At 56.9% G+C, this 12,332-nt stretch overlaps 1 protein-coding gene across 2 annotated transcripts; it reads right to left on the reverse strand.

Moving 5' to 3' along the window:
• Window positions 1–2,460: 2,460 nt before the first annotated feature.
• Window positions 2,461–7,895, reverse strand: PDZK1IP1 (PDZK1 interacting protein 1). Of its 2 annotated transcripts, none has more exons than XM_016151357.2 (4): window positions 7,681–7,895; window positions 5,410–5,518; window positions 3,461–3,556; window positions 2,461–2,897 (listed from the first exon to the last, which is right to left on the reverse strand). In XM_016151357.2, exons 1-4 carry the CDS (start codon window positions 7,745–7,747, stop codon window positions 2,825–2,827), a joined length of 345 nt encoding a protein of 114 aa, XP_016006843.2. In that variant the 5' UTR covers window positions 7,748–7,895; the 3' UTR covers window positions 2,461–2,824. The 2 variants fall into 2 exon arrangements, with proteins under 2 accessions (XP_016006843.2, XP_016006844.2); XM_016151358.2 differs by lacking the exon at window positions 7,681–7,895 and adding an exon at window positions 5,607–5,783.
• Between the last annotated feature and the right edge of the window lie 4,437 nt (window positions 7,896–12,332).

Genomic DNA, 12,332 nt, shown 5'->3' on the forward strand with positions numbered 1-12,332 from the left:
GGAGCAAGAATGTTCCTGGCGCTTGAGACAGGGCCTGGGCAACCTGAGCGTTCTTCCCCAAGAGCAGGCGGAGGGATCCTGGCACTTTCCCGGCCAAGGGCAGCGTCAGGGCGGCTTGGACAGGTGCGAAGAGCTGGGGAAGGGCCAACGGGGAGAACCATCTGGAAACAGATAAAAGATGCAAGGGGAGAGAGGGACGGTGAGCACTGAGCTCACGGGGAGGGAGGAAAAGGGGAGACGGTACAGAGACGAGGAGATGGAGATAAAAACAAAGGCCAAGAGCCGGCACTCACAAAGACAGAAACAGAAAGACGGAGATCTGAGATCGATAAAGGCTGGGACAGCCCGAGAGGAGACCCGGACTGGGTGAAGGAAGTCCCAGATGGAAAGAAAAGGGTGGGAAGGGAGCCGGAAGGCGTGAAGGAGCACCCGCCATTTGGGGGTTCCTGCCGGCCCAGCCCACCACTCTGCCTGCCCTGTTCCTCCCCCTCATCTGTCACCTCAGAGTCGCCTACCCCCGCCCTCAGGCCAGGGGCGGAGAGCTCACCTCCTGTCGGGTCCCAGCCCAGAGGCTCCCCCTCCTCAGGCCCCCTGAGCGCTGCCCCCTCGGGACTGACTGTGCGGCCCCGATAGATGGTGGGGGCCCAGCTGGTGCGTTATCAACCTCCTCCAGGAGCAAGCCTGAGCCACTCAGCGGCTGCCAGCCTGAGATTAGGCCCCGGGAGGGTCATTAAGCGCCGCCCTGGCCCGGGCCCAGCCTCTTTTCCCTCCCTCATCTGGCCAGGCGGGCAGGTGGGAACTAGTGATAAGGATTGGGGGCTCCGTCGTTCTGGGGTCGGCAGCTCCATGCCTCCTGCCCCCTGCCCCCTGTCAGGGCAGGAAACATGGAGTGGGAGGAGGAAGGTCAGTGCCAGCCCAGTCCCTGCCAGGATCCCCAGAATTCCCTCCATCCCGGTTTTGCCAGCCTGGGGAGAGGGCTGAGAAAGCCCAGGCAGGGTGCTGGGGGTCCTGACCCAGGAACCAGGGCAGGACCGCAGCTGCCCTAGGCCCGTGCTGGTAAAACCGCCCCGGGGAGAGGGGCTGGCTTCTCCTGCTGCAGGGACAAAGCGGAATGGTGGCTCTGCCTTCAGGCAAGCAGGCTGGTGGGGGTATCCGCCACTGCCCCCACCCCCCCACACACACACCTTCTCAGTGGTAGCTGGGGGCAGCAGTGGGAGCAGATGCAGCTTGATGCAAGGAGAATGAGATCCAGGCAACCAAAAGGCCCAGACCAGGAGACTGGAGTGGAAGAAGGGAATGTCTGCCCAGGGAGAGGCCGGGCTGCTTGGTCCCCTGGTTCTGCCCTCTGGTCTAATCAAGAAAGACTTTCTAGAGGAAGGGGAACCTTGGTTGGGCCAAGAAAAAGAAATATGCAGAGTTTAAACTAGCAGAGGTGTATGAGAAGACATCGGCCCACTTGAGCAAAAAGCCCAGAGTGGGAATCACAAGAGCCACAGCCTCAAGTCACTGAGCCGGAAGCTCAGAGAGAGGAAGAGACTTGCCTCCAGGTTACACCGCAGGACAGGGACAGGCCCCAGGCAAAGACCCTGCCATCCTTCTGCTCAGGGCTCTCCGCACTGCTGTAGGTGGCAAACTAGACCCAGTTATTAGAAAAGGGGTAATTCGGATTTCAGATGGGTCTCCCCAGAGGTAATGGAGAGAATCTGCCTTAGAACGGCCAAGGAGTGGCTGGCTACAAGGCCGAAGTGAGGGGGCTGGGACAGGTTGAGACAGGGGGGAGAGGGAGATCCTGAAGACAAGGGGGGCTGTCTCCTACCCGCTGGCCCCACTCCCCTGCATCTGAGAGTGCCCCCAGCTGAGTCTGTCTCAGGTTGTCACCCCAGACATAAAAACGACAGTCGTGGGCCTCCGGGGTCAGCCAGCCCCTCAGTCACGCCTCCTCTCTCCCTTCCTTCCTGCTTCGTTCCCGCTAGAACCCATTCCCCTGACTCTGCCCCCACCCAGAACTGGGAGTCAGTGACATCGGCGAGGACCATTCTATTCCAGCTCTGTGGTGAGACTGGCCAAACCCCCCACAGAGGGAAAACTGAGCTCAGAGAGGATGGTGACTCTCTGAAGGTCACACAGCAAGCCAGCAAAGGACCCGGGACTCAAATCTGGGTTTCTTGAGTCCTAGCCCAAGACTATTTCCTGGTGCTTTCTATGCCCAAAGCCTTCCCAGAGAGGCTCTGGGGAGGGGGACAGAGCTAGGCGGAAGAGAAACAAATAAACCCACCACAATGCCAGGCAGTATGGAGGCAGGAGCGGGAGAAGGTTGGTGCTGCCTAGAATAAAGGTAGAGTGGGTGATCCCCCTGGTCCCAGGGCACCTCCCAGGGAGGGCTTCCTGGGTCATCCTCCAAAGCCACCATGACAATGGCTTCGGTGGTGATCGGCATAATTCAGAAAGCAAGACTGGGGCTCGATGGAAGCCTGAGGCGCTGTTTCTAAGGCCTTGGAGCCTCGGCCTCAGAAGTACAAAAGTCTTTATTTCACAGAAATAAGGGCTATTTCCACAGTTGCGGGGAGGAAATGTGAAGCAGGAAGGGAGGTGCTGAGCTGTCTCCAGAAGAGTCTTCTGAATCAAATTGGGTAGGAGACCCCAGGGCCACAGCTGGACCTCAACCCAGACGCAGTCTGAATTCTGACCTTAGCTGGGACAAGTCAGGGGAGGGGGGCGGGATGTGGGCTTGAGGAGTCGGCCCCTTACTGAAGATTCCTGCACAGAGGAGTGGCATCAATCACAGGTGCCCGGGATCAGTGCTGGGGGCCACAGGCGAGCGCGGTCACATGGGGGTGCTCCGCACCCTGCCCTCCTCCTCGGGGACATTCTCATAGGCATTCTCATGCTCTCCGGACCTGGAAGAGGATGACAGGTCACTGCATCCTCCATGCCATCCCCTTCTCCCTGCCCCATCCTGCACTTGGGAGGACAGTGTCCTTCAGAAAAAACGTTAGTGTCCCAGGAGGGGGTTCCCCCGACCACATCTGCTCTTACACACCTAAGAATGGAGGCCTCTCAGCACCACCTCCCGGAACCCCACCTCCCTCCTCCACTGAGCTCCCTACCCCAATGGATCCCTCTCCCCACACTCAGTCCCCCACTCATCCTGTCAGAGTCCCTTTCCCTCCTTGAGCCCCTTTGCCCCACTGCACCCCTCTTTATGAGTCCCAGCCCACCTGCCGAGCCTCCCCTCACTACACCCACGTGCCTTTCCTGGGCCCTCGCCCCAAACGGAGGCTTCATGTCCCCATGGAGCCCTGCAGTCCTCACAAAGCCCCCATCACTTACCAGCACCTCTTTCACTAAACCACACAAGTGCCCATCCTTTCCCGCCCTCTGCCTACTCAGAAGCACCTGAGTCCAAGGTTCCCATTGGCCCCTAGCGCACAAGGTCATCAGCCCTCTTCCAGCACCTCACCTGAAGTTGGCAGCCATCGAGGAATACTTTCCTTCCGTTCCTACCAGAATCCCATCTGCCTTGTTCCCAGCAGTCATGACCACGTTCACAGGCTCCCTGTGGGTACGGCTCATCAGTAGGGCTCTCTAGGTCGCCTCTCCATTTGTTTCCCCTCCTCTCGTCCTCCCCAATCCCCGCCCTGTCCTGTCAGGCCCCATTCTGGGCTCCGGTTCTCTCTCGAGTCAGAAGCCCCTCTCTCCTGCAGGACCACTGTCAGCATCAGACTCCGGCCCCATTCCATGGGCCCTCACATCCTTCTCCCTCCCTGCTCCATGATGGGGGCCTCACGTCCCATCAGAGGCCTCACACTGGATGCCTCCCGGCTTCCCTCTGCTGTTCTTCTGGCCTCAGCTCAGCCTCCGGAGCAGAGCCTGCAAGACTCAGGGTCCACCCCCAGATTTCCACAGGGCTTTCCCTGCTCAACAGAAGCAGCCATGGTTGACAGCCGCTGAAGACACAGCTGGGGTCAGTGGAGAAAAGAAGCATTTCCAGCAAAAAGCTCTTGACCTCTTATTTATGTTTAAAGCCACTGAGTGTGGCCTCTGCCCCCACCTCCCCAGAAACTGCTTTTGTGAGGGTCACAGGGACCCCTTACCACTGCTCATCTTTCCTTGGACATCCCACAGATTCCTCGGACTTCATATGTCCCAAGTTAAACCCAGCAGTCGCCCCAGATCTGCCTCTTGTGTTCAGTGTCTCAGGGAGTGGTCCCATCAGAAGCCTGGATGTGTCCCTGTCCTTCCTCCCTCCTGACCTCTGCCGTCCCTCTCCTCCAACTCCCAGAGGGCCCACCTCCTAGACAGCTTAGATGTTCCCCCTCTCCATCCCCTCTGCTGCCTCCAACAGTCCAGACTCTCCAGACATCATGCTCAGCCTCCTCATTGTTCTCTGCACCTGCTGACTACCCCCCAACCCACACATCTGCCATGGGGCAGCCAAAGTGGTTCTGCTCAGGTGCACCTCATCCCGGCCCACAAACTTTCACTGAATTGCTGCCGCACTAAGAAGAAAGCCCACAGTTCGGGTCATTGGTGTACAAGGGTCTGCTTGGCCCAGGACCTGCCTTCCTTAGCAGCTTATCTTGGACCTATCCATCCCTCTTCCTAGCCATGAAATGCCTACGTCCTCTCGGTGGGCCATGCAAGGCTGTTGCTTGCACCCGGGCACCAGGCCACCTACGTGAGAGCTGGGGACAGCTGTGGCCTTGCTGCAGGGTCAGTAGGTGCAGAGGGGGCTGGATTTCGGCCCACCACTCTCTACCTCAGTGCCTTCCCCCAAACTCAGGACCTCAGGGGCACTCTGTCCTGACTTTGGGGCCCTTCCAGCACAACCCTATACAGAGACTAGCTCCTCCTCATTCTTCAGGCTTTAGGATAAAGGTGCCATCAGAGGTCTTCTCGGATGGCCCCCCCAAGACCAGGTCAGGCCTGCGTGGCACTCTGCACACCCCTTTAGCGTCAGTACTTGCGCTGTGATGGCCGCCTCCATGTCTGTCTTCCCTTCCGGTCGGGGAGCCTGTGTGCGAGGGCGGGTGTCGTGTCTGTCCCACTGCCCTCTGCACCCCAGCCTGCAGCACGGCAGCTGATGCCGAGAAAGGCCGAGACCTTCCTAGCCAGTGGTTTTCACCGCTCCCGTCACAGGCCATGTGACGGGAGCTCTGCGGACAGAAACATTCAGACTCCAAGAAGAGAAGACGTTTCTTCATCCACACGGTGAGTGAGAACCAGAGCTCAGAGGCAGGTCTGGGAGCCAGTAAGCCAGCGCTCTAGTCCCCTAGACATCAGACCTCAGTGTCTAGGGGGCACTCAGGGTTCTGAGGCCCATCTCGCTGCTGCTGGAGCAGCAGCAGTGGTCCTGGGGCCACCCTGCCTGTGCTGGCCCAACCCCCAGGGTCTCCAGGTAACACTCACGGCTCCTCCTGGCACCAGAAGTGGTTGACAGCAAAGGCAATTGCGACAAGGACCAGGAAAACGGCCACAGCGATAAGGCCCTGCATCCAGGGCTGCAGGGTCCCCAGGCCTGGAAAGAGGGGAGAAAGGGGCTGCTTCAGTAGGCTGAGCCACAGTGGGGGCTGCAAGTACAGAACAGGGGAGGGAGCGCCTCATACCCCAAGGACTGGGGCCTGTGTTACAGGCCATCGGCCAGCTGCCAGGACCAGAGGAGAGATTCTCGGTGGCAGGGGTGAGATGGAAGACCCATCTGATCCCCTACTGAACTTAAGAAAGGTATGGTGGTTTGGAGGAAGGAAGGCAGGAGTCCAAAGAGGAATAAGGAGCAGAGATGGGAATGGACATCGAGGTGCTGTGTCTGAGATCTAGACAGCCCAGGCCGCCCCACCCCATCTCCCCACCCCCAATCACGGGTCACGTGCAGTGCCTAGGCCCCAGAGACCAAAGGGCAGCCCCCTGGACAGCCAGCCTGGGTCCTGCCAACAGGGGGTGGCTCCCTTCCTCCCTGGCTCCCAACAGGCTGGGGCAGCCTAGAGCTGATCGGACTGGGCTGGCATCTGGAAGATCCTGTTCTGTAACAAGAGGCTTCTCTGGTGCCCGGTAGGGTGTGGGAGTGCGACAGGCTGGACTGCTCAGCTAGGGGTGCCAGCGTACTCAGAGAGAGGGGTGGGACCCGGCATCTTTGGAAGGCGACACAGAAGGGCCCGCCTCTGGGTCTTGGGGGCCGGGAAGGAACCTTCGAAACCTGGCCCCTTTCAGCTCCTCTGGCTGGGTGCCCAGAGAGCTAAGCCAGAGACCAGGTCGAGACCCCGTTCATGCACAGTCTCTGCCTTTTGACCCTTAGTCCTTGACACCGCCTCTAACACTTGAGGTTTCCTTAGAAGTCTCTGCCCTCGGCCACTGGCAGCCTCAAAGAGTGCTTCGCTCCCAGGCCATCGCTGCGCTCCTAGCAGTTATGGCGAAGGAGGGAGGGACTTTCTGGCCCACGGCAGGGTCAGATCTTGCTTCTCTCCTTCAGTGATGAAAGGTACACAGTGTAGTCACTCCGAGTGCTACTATTGCCAAAAAGCTATGTTTTAGACTCATTGTTTCCCCAGGAAACAATGGTTTAGACCCATTGCTTCCTCAGGTCAGTGATTGCTCAAGGATTGGGAGTGAGGGCTCAAGGCCTGGGCGGCCCCTCCCTGCAACCAACCAAGTCCCTCCAGATACACCAGGGACCACAGTCCCCGATCCTCCTCTCATGCAGCTCTGGGCTGAGCACACAGTGCAAGGAGCAGAGCGTGAGGCGGGAGAGAGGTGATCTGTGCTCTGTCACTTGTTGCTCTGCTGTGTGAGCCACACAAGTTACTCGACCCCTCTGATCTTCAGTTTCCAAGAAGGCCTGAGACCTGGGAGACAGAGTTGGAGCAGACATGCATGAGAGCTCAGGACACCTGCAAAAGAGGGGTGCCCTGGAAGCATCTTTGTCAGTGCCCTTTGGACCCAAATCCCACCTGCAGAGTCCCCAGACTTTGGCTGCAAATGTGGCCTCACAATGCAGGGCAGATTCCAGATCTTGGGGTGTGGTACTTCACTGGTGCCAAGCCCTTTCACATCCCTGACATGGCAGCCACTCTGGGAGGTAGGCAGGGCAGGCTAATTACCCTCGTTTCATGAATGAGAAAGGTGAGTCTCAGAGAGAGGCAGTGATTTGTTCAAGGCCACACAGCAAGACAGAGGCAGAGCTGGACAAAGAGCTCAGGTGTGTGGTGAGGCCACACTGGGGGGTACCGTCCCTACCAGAGCCCAGGAAACTGAAACGAGGATATAGGCCAAAGCCATAGGCAAACTAGTGACAGCTCTGCCCCTTCCCTGGTACAAATGGCTCAAGCCCCACTCCCACCCTCCTTGCAGCCCCTGACTCCTGTCCTCAGGACCCAGCTGCCTCTGGGGCAATTTCTGCTCCTGGAGCTTGGGTCTCAACTCCTCTCCCCAATCCTAGACCTGACGTTTCCCATGCACATTTCTCACTCGTGGAAAACAAGTCACAGACAGAAGCCTGGCTCTGAGGTTTCTGCCCGTGGTGGTGGTTCCTCCACGTTCGGTGGTGCTCCTCTCTCCAGCTACAGGTGTACAGGGTAGTGACGGAGGCCAGAACCGCGCCCCCCCCCACCCATCTACACCTGGTTTGCCGGCGCCCAGCCCAGCCCTCCTCACCACAGCAACCTTGTGGGCCCAGCTCTATGCTACCTTGTTGACAGCTGGCGGGTGGCACTGCTGTGAGCAGGCCCAGAATGACCAGGCTGAAGGTTGACATGGCTTGAGGCAGCTCCCGGGCCTTCCCTCCAGCTGCTATTCTCTGGGTTCCTGGAGCAGCAGTGGGGTCTGTTGGCGTGTGCCGAGATCAGCCTGAGCTCAGTCTGGTCCTAGGGGAGAGGAGCTGGTAAGGAAGAAGGTGAGGGAGGAAGGAGGAGGGAAGTTGGAGAGAAACTGCCCTCCCTCCCATGGTAATGAGCTGCCAGGCCTGGCCTCCCTGGCTGGTGCCCAGCCCACTTGATCTGGCATTTGAGGTCACCTTTCAGAGGCTGGCTAAGGAAGTGGGTCTTTGGACAGGGAGAATGTGGGGAGAATTAGGGCATAACCTCCAAGCCCCTGGAGTTTTTGCCTCAGCTCCCCCTTCCTGGCAGTGGGGCTGGGCTCTGGGGAACCGAGGGACATATTATTTGTTCCTGCCATGAATGAGTCTAGTGGGTGGGGCTTCTTGGAAGGCTGACAGTGGGATTAAGAAATTTGCTGGCTGACTTGAGGATGAGAGGGGAAAACCTCAGAGGCTAGAGAAAGGTCAAATCTGCCCCCTCCTACACAGCCCCGCCCGGTCTATTTTCTGTTCTCCCCTCACCTGCCCATACTCGGCCGACTCTCACTTTTGGGACATGAGCCTGAGACACAGCCCTGACTTCTGTTCATTCCTCTACCCCCAGCCCAGCTCAATAGCTCTCTAAATCTGCCCTCACCTATGGGGGTCATGGCAGAGGTTCTGAAGTCCCAGTTCCCCACCTTCCCTACCCACCCAAACTGATCTGGCTTAGTTTGGCTCTTCCTCTTGGCCCCAGATGTGGTTCCTGGAAGCTGGGTAGAGCTTTCCTGGGACAAGATATGGGCTCCGTCAGAAGTCTCTACACATACCTCTGATCCATCTCTACCCCACGCAGGGAAAGAAGTTGGGGAGCACAGCCCCGCTGTGGAGGGCAAAGGAAGGATACTCCCAGGTGGCAAGGTCCAACCTGGGGCCCTCCACCCCCAGGATCACACGGAGTCTGTCAGGCCCTCCAGCTCAGGAACATGCTGGGTCTCCTCACCCAACCCCTCCCCAGGAGTACACGAAGTCAGAGATGCTGATAACCCAGCTCCATAGACAGCAGGAAAGAAGAAGCCAGCAGACTAGGGCAAACTTTTCGAGATGGAGGGTCCCCAGAAGCCAGGGCATGAGCTGAAAGCCCATCCACAGCCTCCACGGCCAGAAGCAACCAAACTGGCTCACAGAGCCTCCAAGGCAACTCTTTCTACTGCAAGACAGGTCTTCCAGGAGCGGCACGCAGCCACACCACATGGTCCCTGCTTCCCACATGTGTGTGGCTGTGTGTGTACATGCCAGTGTCGCGGGCCCAGTACCCTCCAAAGATGGGGTGTCTCAAGGTGATCAAGGCGAACTTGGCTTGGAGTTGAGTGGTGCCTACCATACATGCATGTCCTGTTCTCCCTCCCTATCCCAACTTGGTGTCCTCAGAATCTTCTGGCACAAAGTTTGCCTAGAGTAGGCACCATGCGCGTTAATGAACAGCCACAGAATCACTGACCGGAATGCTAGGAACGGGGCTGAATTTAACAAACATCCACAACGCCTTCTTCAAAGGATTTAAGCAAAGGGTCACATAGCCAGGCTTGCATGTGAGAAAACACCTCTGGACAGAGTGGAGCATGAAAGGGGCATGCAAGCTGCAGAAAGGGAGACCATGGGGAGGCTGCTACAGTAACCACACAGCCAGGCGACAGCCTACACCAGGGGAGTGGCGGAGTGGCGGTGGAAATGGATTGGATCCCCACTTAGGAGAACAGGCAGGGAGTGATTGCAAGAGCACAGTGACTAACAGGGAGAGGGGCGGGGAGGAGCTGACCGTGACTGCCAGTTTCTGGCTTGGGCAGCTGGAGAATGGTGGTGCCGAAGCAAGTTTCAGGATGTGGGGAGGAATGATGAGCTACAGGCTTCGATGTATGGTTCTTGTAGTGCCTGTTTATCCCGCAGAGGGAAAAGTCTAGAAGGCAGCAGGAACCCGGGAGTAGAGAGCCTGATCTGGGAGCTGTCTGCAGCACAGCATTGGTAACTGAGGCATGGGAGTGCATGGCCTCCTCAGGGCGTATGAGAGTGTGTGTGTGTGTGTGTGTGTGTGTGTGTGTGTGTGCGCGCGCGTGCACGCGCTGAGAAGAGAGCAGGGGAAAGGAGGGCAGCAGTGAAGGACCAGGACACAGCTCCAACATGAAAAGGTCTTTCATCAAAGAAGAGTAAGGATGGAGCAAGAGGAAGAAATCCCAGAAGAGGGGGCATCCCAGAAACCCAGGAAAGAGAGATCCAAGACGATAAGACATGAGCAGAGAAGTCACTGTTGTGACACCCCCTCTCGTCAGTGACCCCAAGGGCATCCCAGCTTCTCTCATTAGTCCCCAAGTCCCAGGTCTTGCTTCCTTCACCCAAGCGTCAAGCTCCCTGCCCTTCCCTAAAGAAGCTGGGGAAGGACAGGGACACCCTGGGCCATGCTTTGGGAGTGGTGGGGGAGGGAGATGAGCAGGAAGGACATCAGGTGACCAACAGGAGGAAAACACATCTCCCAGGTCAAAGTCCCAAGCTTTAGAGCAAAACAAATTGTTCCGGAAAAGGGGGTGTGGGTGGACACCCGCTTTGAGGCTGATCCCTGCACTCTGAGTGTCCTCGTCCAGCTGAGGGGTGTCATCTCCCCAGCTGTATGGACATAGCTCCAGGTCCCCATGGCAACAAATTAGGTCCCCTGCAGGTCTGGCTTGGACCCAAGATCTGGACTCAGGCCTCAGCAGCTTCAGGGGCTGGGCTCTGTGTCCTCATCTCTAAGCCGCTGTTCCATTAGCATTCAGTTTCTCCCTCCTGTTCCTGGCCCAGCTCTGCCGCCTTGAATCATCGGGCCACCTCAGATAGGCCCTCCATCTAACTAGACCTTGTATGATTACCCCTTAGAAAAGCTAAGAAGGGCCTAGACTGTTTGCAGAAATCACCTTTCTGCCCACCCCATCCCGCTTGCCATTCCAGTTATTGCCAGCAAGTGGCAGAGTCCAGCTCCAATCCCAGACTAGTTGGGGAAGGTAGAGAGGAGGGCCAGTTTGCTGCTGAAGATTCTGCGACTTCCCCTCTCTCCAGCCCCATCCCCACTCCCCCACCCCACCCCGCTTCTGCCCCCTTCCAGGGGTGGTCTAGAGGAGGGAGGGTGGACACTGACCCGTAAACAGTCAGGGATGCTGTGAACAGTGCACATGGCATGCTCACGGCTGTGCTTGTAGGGAAGCGTGAATGACTACATTGTTCAGGAAGGTGTCCCGGAGGAGGTGATGCTAGGGAAAAAGTTAGAGGAATTGTTGGACCCGCCGAGCAGAAAGGCAGCTGGGTGAAGGCAGCCTGGCAGAGAGCTCAGCCTGAAGAAAAGCAGGGAGATACATTCAAGAAGGGTGTTTAGAGCATAAAAATAAAAGCTTTTTCACTCATACTATTTCATCTTGTTAATGTCTTTGCTGCAAGCCTAGGAGCTCCTGGAGACTTTCTTTTATTCACTCAAACAGATCCCTGTTTACACCCCTTAAGAGCTTCCAGTAGCCCTTAAGATAATATGCAAACTTTTTAGCGTTTGAAGGCTTAAAGACCCCACAATATGCCCTTACCTTCCTCTCCAGCCTCTTCTGGCCCCAGCGTCCCCTGTCAATCCTAACAGAGGCCCAGCTCTCGCCCAGATCCCCAGATCGGGACCTCCTCCACACTTGCTCTTCCCTCTGCCTGCACTGTTCCTCCTGTCTCATATGCTCTGCGGATGCTAGCAAAGCCTCTAAGTCTCGTCTTGAGTGTCACATTCTCTAAGGGGCTTTCTTTTACTTGCCCCCTCCCACATCTGACATCCCTCTTTCTGAGTCTCCCTTGCTTGTCTCTTCATAGCCATTATCACGAATTGCAATTACGTGTGGATTTCCACATTTACTCACTTAACGTCTGTCTCCCAGGAGGGAAAGCATCATGTCCTGTCATCCATAGTACCTAATACTGAGCACCATGCCTGTGCTCATACCTAGCAGATACTTTACAAAAGTAAGTCTCGGCATACCCAGTGCCGAACTCTAGACTGGCAGAAAGCAGAAGCTCAGAAAATGATAGTCGAATAGAAAAAGTTCTAGTTGGGACCTTCTATTTCTCTGTCCTCTAGTTGTGGGGACAGAACCTGGGTTCGATTCATCTCTGTGTGTTACCATTGCTCAGAGAAGTTGGAGCTGTCCAGCTCTGGAATGAGAGTGAGCTCCCCATCTTTAGATGTGTGCAAGCAGAAGCCAAGAGTCAGATCACCCAGTGTTTGAGGAAGGGATTCTGGTCCTTCCGGCTCTGGAAGCCTGTGATTCTGTGACTCCATTAATAGATTATGATAGATTCTCATGTTTCACTCAGGTTCTGAGGAAGTGGGCTGGTGAGGCCTGTGTCTCCTCTCAGACAGCATTTCACTCACCTGGCTCCCCTTCACTTAGCACGCCCTTCACAAGGGCCCATGGGCAGAGCTCAGGGCTTCATGAACTTGCATGGGGAATACATTACATCTGTATCTCAATAATCTCTAACTGAAATT

The sequence above is a fragment of the Rousettus aegyptiacus genome, unplaced genomic scaffold, assembly GCF_014176215.1.
Source record: "Rousettus aegyptiacus isolate mRouAeg1 unplaced genomic scaffold, mRouAeg1.p scaffold_m13_p_1, whole genome shotgun sequence".
Taxonomy (NCBI): Eukaryota; Metazoa; Chordata; class Mammalia; order Chiroptera; family Pteropodidae; genus Rousettus; species Rousettus aegyptiacus.

Bases quoted from the DNA above. Each gene is read 5' to 3' on its own strand.
- PDZK1IP1 (XM_016151357.2), bottom strand. From the start codon at position 7,747: ATGTCAACCTTCAGCCTGGTCATTCTGGGCCTGCTCACAGCAGTGCCA. The intron at 5,519-7,680 runs GTAGCATAGAGC...CCCTCTTTCCAG, and splicing joins ACCCGCCAGCTGTCAACAAG to GCCTGGGGACCCTGCAGCCC. The intron at 2,898-3,460 runs GTGAGGTGCTGG...ATCCTCTTCCAG, and splicing joins TCGATGGCTGCCAACTTCAG to GTCCGGAGAGCATGAGAATG.